The 8,347-nt window shown below is 39.1% G+C and overlaps 1 protein-coding gene across 1 annotated transcript in view; it reads right to left on the bottom strand.

Annotated features, from left to right (window-relative positions):
- Positions 1-249: 249 nt before the first annotated feature.
- Positions 250-8,347, bottom strand: part of LOC144053328 (guanine nucleotide-binding protein G(i) subunit alpha-1) — a 49,598-nt gene continuing 41,500 nt past the window's right edge. The window contains exons 8-9 of the mRNA XM_077567687.1: positions 6,008-6,200; positions 250-1,200 (exon numbers count right to left, since the gene is read on the bottom strand). Coding sequence (XP_077423813.1) covers positions 6,010-6,200 — 191 coding nt within the window. The 3' untranslated portion in view covers positions 250-1,200; positions 6,008-6,009. The remainder of the gene's footprint in view (positions 1,201-6,007; positions 6,201-8,347) is intronic.

The raw sequence follows: 8,347 nt of genomic DNA, 5'->3' as shown, positions 1-8,347 counted from the left end.
TCTAACTGTGCAGTTAATTTCAATGGGAAAATGTGAGACAAGTTGTTTGAGTTGCAAGTGGTCATAGAACAAATTATACTCCTATTTCAAATTTGAATTCCCAGGTAATCTTGAATGCAGCAAAATTTACCTGCTATGTACCCTTGCCCTATCCCTCCAACCTCCCCCACTCCCAATTAACCCTTGTAAATATTGTTCAACAGCAATAAAGCTTAATGTTTTGGTGACCACAAAAATACAAGTGACAAGTTTGTTGCATAAGTTGCCATGGTTTCACCACAGCAGCTCCTTTATTAGCAAAAAAAACCATGGATATTAGTCCACAGATGTCTCCTCATCCCATGAAAAATTGTGTGTGTGTGTGTGTGTGTGTGGAGGGGGGGGGGTATGAAACGTGAAACCATCACAGACATCTTGGCTGTGTACCCCACACACAATCTACGTGCACCTCTGCTTGTTGTGTGCTACAAAGACATCCTTCCTTTCAAAGTGTCTTTCCTTCAATTGGGAATGTTGCTCATCGTGCTTGCTTAGAAAAAATACAACTTTGAAAAAGGAGGATGACACGTAGAGGAATATTGTCCCTTTGTTTTGATATTGTGCATACTCTTTCTCTCACACAAGCAGGCTCACGCATATTCACAGGCTTTTGGTCTCGAGCACACATGAAAACCGGCTGAAAAGGTTCAAATGGCTCTCACAGTATGTCAGAGGGAATTTGGCCTGTGGAGCGTCGTACTTGGTTTGTCCAAGGAAAAAAATAAAAAGTTCCCAAAATAAAATGAACTGCTTAGATGGTAACAACATCTAGTACATGAAGCGAACATTGGCAAACAGAAGGAAAATATCATGCTGAATTGAACATTAACACATTCATTTGTAGATGAGGGTATGCTCCTTTTCATATATATATATATATATATATATATATATATATATATATATATATATATATATATAAAATAAAATAAAATTAAAAACAATGATAGGTCTAAGGAGCACATTTTAAAAAAGGTTGCATACACAGTTGTACAAATAACTTTACACAAAATGTTTCTCGTCTACACGCCGCCAATAAAACCTTTGAGAGATGAACATAAGTTAATAAGACGCAAATGTGACATTTGTCAGCGGGGGTCTGAGAAGGCCAGACGCTCGTTGAAGAAAGTCACATGGCAGGAGGACCGCTGGCTGGGCTGCCTGCACACAAAAAAACACTCATGAGCATAAAGGGATACACTGAAAAGAAAAGCAACAACACACACACTACGAGATTACAATTACTGTCATACTACGCCAGTAAAGATGTATATTTTTTAGAAAAATTTAGAAAAGTTGTACATTTATTTAAGATTTAATTTGCAATAAGGACATAGCAGCAATATTCAGAATAAAATAGTCTATTTAAAAAAAAAAAGAAGGAACATTTGAGATTAAAGTTGTATTTTGTTTGAGAATTTTTACAAAAGATTTGAGATTAGTGTTAAGATTTATAAGTCAATACATACATAGATACATACATACATACATATAAATACAAGTCATTTTTGAGGGGAAAAAGATTTTACATAAAAAGTAGTACATGATATTTTTGAGTCATACACTACACATGAGAATGCAGTTGAATATATATATATTTTTTTACAATAAAGTTGCAATAATAAATAAAAGAATAAAGGCATATATTTTGAAACAATTTTGATTTTAAACAATGTGTGATGCGTTTTCACCAAATCAGGCTTATGTCTTTGAAAATGAAAACTAAAATGTTCATATATTTTAATTATGGGACTGCTGAGCGTAGCAAGCAGCACATATTACTATCCTAGAAAAATGGGTTTATTATTATGGGACTGCTGAAAGCAGCACATATTACTCTCCACCCTAGAAAATCCCGAGATTTTTCCGCAAAAATGCGGCCCGTACCGTAGATCGCACCGGGACAAATGAGGTATCAAACGATGCGGCTCGATCTGACTCGGTGCGGCATTACTTTTCTAGGAATTCCGAGTTACCATGGCGACGCAATTCCCCCAAAACTCACAAAAAACTCCCATAGGAAATGAATGGAGAAAGGGGGAACAAATTACAGATCAAGCACCTTTTTCCAAGACGCACGAATACGTTATCCGACCGATACGAATTTTAGCTCATTTTGTAGGAATTTTTCCCATCTTTAGCTCAGTGTCAAAATCTTTTTTAAGGAATGAAAGCTCTCCCCCCTGTGCGGGTTCAAAGACAGTGAGCAAACAGCAGACAAATAGCCTTCTCCCATTGTTGTGTATTGCAAGTGCCAGAGTGGAGCAATTAACTTTAGAGTGGCGGGAACAAAATAATGTCATTGCAAAAGTTTCACTTCAACTCATCACCATGGCCACAATCTTTGCTCACTAGACGTCAAATTCTCACATTTTGTAGTCACGAGTGTCTTCTTTCAGACAAACTAACTTTTATTTGGCTAAGGTGTCATTTAGTACCTTTATTTTCACTTTAAGCTCGGACAAGTCGGACCAACTCGCCTATCTCTTCCATGTTAAATTCAGGTGCCTTTCGCTCTTCATTTCTGATAAATCATAAGTTTTCAACCTGCTCTCATTTGGTCATTTTTCGTCCGATTAAAAAAATGAGAACATGCTCGTGTTCCCCAAACCCTTGCCGTTCTAACGAGCCTATTCTTGAATCTGTATCTTGAATCTGTATCTTGAACCGTTAAGTCGTGAGAGGATTTTGTTCAAGGGGTGCGTCTCTCATACAATCTCAATGGAATATGGGGCGCGTGACGGCTCCAAGTCAAAAATGGGTGTGCGTTCTTAAAGTGACAGTGACATATTTTTAGATTATGGTTAACTTCCACATTTCTTGACCGATTCCAGTCATTTAAATTTTAAACTGTTCAGCTCATTTACATTTTTTTAAATACATTTTCAGGGACAGTGAGATACTTTTAGTTGATGTTGATTATGGTTAACTTCCACATTTCTTGAGCGATTCCAGCCAAGGCTTTTGTTCAAGCAGTGTGTCTCTCATACAATCTCAATGGAATGTGGGGCGCGTGACGGCTCCAAGTCAAAAATGTGTGTGCGCTCTTAAAGTGACAGTGAGATATTTTTAGTTTCTGTTGATTATGGTTAACTTCCACATTTCTTGACCGATTTTTGTCGTTTAAATTTTAAACTCTTCAGCTCATTTACATTTTTTTAAATACATTTTCAGGGACAGTGAGATACTTTTAGTTGATGTTGATTATGGTTAACTTCCACATTTCTTGAGCGATTCCAGTCGTTTAAATTTTAAACTGTTCAGCTCATTTACAAAGTCAAATGTGTGTGCGTGAAAGTGCATTTTTCTTAAAGGGACAGTGAGATACTTTTAGTTGATGTTGATTATGGTTAACTTCCACATTTCTTGAGCGATTCCAGTGGTTTAAATTTTAAACTGTTCAGCTCATTTACAAGTCAGCAGTCCCATTCAAAATTTCCGCGTGATTTTTCTAGTTCTACACTTAATGCTTTAAAATTATGTATAATACATAGTGGTATGTCAAAAATTGACAAAGTTAGATCAATTTCAATGTTGGCAGGTTGAAATGCCTTTTTTTTGAGAAAAACGAGTTTGAAGTTTTTGCCACGTAAATCTTTTAAAGGTCCATAGTAACCAGTACCTTAGGAAAAATATATTGATCCCAGGCTTTCAGGAAGTGTTGAAAAAGTGTTGGAAAGTCAATTCCAATAGCAGGTAAGGGTATTATCCAAGATTTTAACCCTTAAAAATCGGAGGAAGTTTGACATCTCAGCTGATGAAATCGGGCAAAAATGCTGATTTGGGCCCAAAACTATGAAGGTCCCATTAAGCTTTTAATTCATCTTTTGGGCCATCATTTGCCAATGTTTGCTTGTTTAATACTTGATACCTCTTTTTGAGGGTCAAAACTTGGTTTTAGAGTTTAGGTTTGAATTGGGTTTTGGTTGGGATTAGGGGAAGGGTTAGGGTAAGGCAGTGAGTTGTGATGGTTACGGTTAGGGTAAGAGTCTAGGAAATGTATTATGTCAATGAGATGTCCCCACTAGAAATGTAAACCCAACATGTGTGGTCTGTGTGCGTGTGTGTGTGTGTGTGTGTGTGTGTGTGTGTGTGTGTGTGTGTGTGTGTGCGCGCGCGCTTATTTTACTGAAGTCAAATTCTGCAATGGGAAATTTGATTGAAACATTTTGTGTCAAAAGATTATTTGCCATGAATCATCACCATCAATGTAAATAATACATAAGGAACACAGCACTGTATAGAATTTACAAGTAACTTTTTGCATTATGGAGGGGGGATGGACCATAGCGATTCACCATCATCTTTTCATCTTCAGGTTTCGTATTTCATAGCAAATATTTACATTACATTATTACTAGAGTACACGATTACACAAAAGGCATTTCAAAACCTGTTTTACACTAAAACCCGACTCACTATTTTCCGCTGGCGGGACATGCTCTCATGTGATAATAATAATAATAATGCAGCGGATTTATATAGCGCTTTTCTAATCAGATACTCAAAGACGCTTCACAATGGATACATTATTCATGCACTTACACACCCACACTGCGGTGGCGGTGAGCTACTTAAGTAGCCACAGTTGCCCTGGGGCAGGCTGACGGAAGCGTGGCTGCCAGTGTGCGCCTCCAACCACCACCAAACATTCGCTCTTTCATACAACAGTGTGAGTAGCACAGGAGGCAATGTGTATAAAGTGCCTTGCCCAAGGACACAGCGACACATGACTTGGGGAGAGCGAGGATCGAACAGCCGACCTTCTGGTTACTGAACGACCTTCTGGTTACTCAACGACCTTCTCTACACCCTGAGCCACGGCCGCAATGTAAACAAGCATCTAACGCCCTCGCAACATAACTTGCTTTAAGTGCATAAATAAAAGCATTCAATTAAAAGTAGAAATAGGCTCGTGAAAGAAAAAGATGCAGGAACTGACAATTAACTATATTTGGATTATTGGCCAATGTTCGGATCAATTGATGATCTGCTATAAGGTAAAGTAGAGCACGTCCAGCCGTGTCGCATAAATGTGTATCTTGTTATTTAACACGTGTGTACGTGTGTCTGGCTTCTGTCTGATTTTGTGCTTAGGGTCACATTATAGTGTTTGCCACTTTTATTGGTAGTTATGTCCATTTATATAAAACATTTGTGAATGACGTTAGAGGCGATCGCTGGTTTATTTTGGAACAGGTGCCTGAGACGCGGTGCTCGCTAGCAGCTTGGCTAAAAACACACCCTAGTATACATTTGTCAACAAAATCACTTATTTTTATAAACTTGGACTAAACTTGAAACTTTTGTACTGCTGGTAAAGAAAAATAGAGACCTTAAGGGGGTTATTTTTGAAGAAATCTCAAAATTGACATTTTTGTCCAAACAATGTATTTTTGCTATTTACTTAAAACATGTATCAACTGATAATCTGAAGGCTTTTCTAATATTTTCAACAGTATCCTTCCAAAGGGCTTGGCGTAGCAGATAAAAAGGTAAACAATGACATTTTTTTGTCACTACTAGGTGGCACTATAAGTATAACCAAATATTATCATAATCTTTAGGCCGTGACAATATTCTATTTGCCTTGAAAGGTTAGGTAAAATGCTTGAACTCGGCTGGTACTGTCTGGGCTGTTTTTTGGATAAAATGTGACAGTAAAAGAGTTTGTCATAATTTTATGAGAACAGAGTGGGTATATTTTTTAGACTTTAGTCATAATCTTGCAAATAAAGTTTATTTTCAATATAACAATTCCTATGTAAGATTTAAGTTGTGATATTAAGAGAATAATGTTGCATTTGTAGAAAAAAAAATTAAAGTCGGAATATGAGAATGAAGTAGTATATTTCCAAAATGGGGAATGTTGTCTTTCAACTTTAATCTCATAGTGCAATTATCCCCCCTCGCTGCCCCTCTTTTCAGTGTGAGCTTTTGTAATAGCAAACATGAATCACACGGTCACCTTCAGAAAAGGCCACAGTCCTTCAGGTTGTTTTTGATAATGACGTCAGTGACGGCGTCAAACACGAACTGCACATTCTTGGTGTCGGTGGCGCAGGTGAAGTGGGTGTAGATCTCCTTGGTGTCCTTCCTCTTGTTCAGATCTTCAAACTGACACTGGATATAGGCCGCTGCTTCCTCGTAGGTGTTAGAGCCTGTGGGCGGTGACATTTGATTTGGGATTATTTTGCACTATTGCTGTGTAAAAATCTATAGCAAAAAAGGAATTACAGTCCATATAAATATATATCAACTCACTCACTCCCAGCCATTTTCACTGAAGCAACCCCCTTCGCTCCCGGCTGTTTTACTGGATTTTGACTGATTTTGCAAGGCCCACAGAATATTGTGTTCTGTTGCTATAAAAACATGGAACCTACCAAAAGAAAGAGTCTTCTTTCATCCGGATAAAAAAGTATAGTTGTAGCAATTATCATTAGAATATAGCCATGCTTCATCATTATTCACAAAACTGTTGAAAACACTGGCAAAAAGAGCTTGTTGCAACATGGACCTGGCTGATCTCTTTTACTGTGCTGCCACCTGCTGGGCGTTTTTTGTAATAACTACCATTGCTTTAAGTGATATTTTCTTGTCCGAAGCTGTATAAAAGCCTTCTGTATGCTCTAGCATTAACTCTTTCACTGCCACTGACGTTTAAAGACGTCAAGTAAAAACCTACGCTTCACTGCCAATGACGTCAAAAGACGTCATCCAATGATTTTTTTTTTTTTTTTTGAAACGGGTAGAGGAAACCCTTCCGCATGTCTGGTGAAAGTTTCAAGTCTGTCTGTTGTGCCTAATGACTATTTTTGCCCCTAGAGGGCAGCGATGACTCTCTTTTGACAAGATCGGGTGGGCGTCAGTAGAGGCGGAGCTAGAGCGTCGAGCAGGAGATGAGAATGGAAGACAAAGGAAAAATGGCGGCCGGTCGCGAGGAGCTCACGCCCGAGACGTTTTTTTCAAAGACCAAAAGCATCGCTGAAAAAGCACATTGTTGACGACGATGATCATCATCGATGATGAAGATGAGGGTGGTGACTCCGTGGTTGAGAAGCATTGACGCGGCAGTAGAAGACGTTAGATGGAGCTAGATGGAGGAGGGAACGGGCAATGGCGAGCGTTTGCAAGCAGCTCTACACTTACAAGACGAAAGGCATCGACCAACGCTAAAATAGTACATTGATGACGACGGTGATCATCCTCGATGATGATGAAGGTGAATCCGAGCTTGACGGCGAAATTGGAACCGCTGACGCGGCGGCTATGACGGTGTCATAACGCGGAACACAACCGAGCACACACAGGCGGACGTTCGATCGGACGACGGAGAGTGCCCCGAGTCCAATGCATATTCATCGGAGGAAGTGTGTACAGTCTGCTACTTGTTTTTTATTCCCCGGAAAAAAAGGCCGTCAAGAAAGTGTAACGTTTGCACGCAAAACGGACCAATGTGAAAGTGAAAGTAAACTGTTGTGCGAGTCCTGGCGTCTCATTGCACGCAGGAGAGCGTTACAAAAGGAAAAACTGTATTTGAAACATCCACATAATTGTAAGTAGTACCACAGTTGCACACATTTGTAAATAGTTTGCGAAATTGTTTTGTCAAATTGTTACACTGTTGAATGGAAATAAACGTATTTTGCGATCAAAAAACACTTTTTCATTGTTGGTGAAAGCGTTTTACAGAAGTAAAGCACTATTTAGGTGTTTGTGGCATCATTCATGGACAAAAAGAAGTGTACAATTCACTAGAGTGCATGAAATATCATCGTTTCACAAAAAGCTCTTTTTCTCCGTTTTTTGTTTCAAAAGAGGTGAAAGTAACCATTTTCTATTGTTGATTACTGAAGAACGGTGCTTGCGTGGGTTTTCACCGGGTACTCCGGTTTCCTCCCACATTCCAAAGACATGCATGGCAGGTTAATTGAACACTCCAAAATTGTCCCTAGGTGTGATTGTGAGTGTGGTTGTTCGTCTCTGTGTGGCCTGCGATTGGCTGGCAACCAGTTCAGGGTGTACACCGCCTACTGCCCGAAGCCAGCTAGGATAGGCTCCAGCACCCCCCGCGACCCTTGTGAGGAAAAAGCGGCTAAGAAAATGGATGGATGGATGGAATAAGGTAGAAACAAACTTTTTTTTCTGATGAAAGCTGAGAGTCCAATCTTTCATTTGGTAGTATGTGTGTTTCCATAGTCCAAACACAACATTTTCTGTGGACCTTGAAAGATCACTCAAAATGCTTAAATCGGCTGGCAGTGGGGACAACCCGTTTATGAAAACGTCTGGCAGTGAAAGAGTT

Source organism: Vanacampus margaritifer, chromosome 6, assembly GCF_051991255.1.
Source record: "Vanacampus margaritifer isolate UIUO_Vmar chromosome 6, RoL_Vmar_1.0, whole genome shotgun sequence".
NCBI lineage: Eukaryota > Metazoa > Chordata > Actinopteri > Syngnathiformes > Syngnathidae > Vanacampus > Vanacampus margaritifer.
The sequence above is the reverse complement of the archived record's forward strand: the minus strand, read 5'-3'. Positions and strand labels throughout refer to the sequence as shown.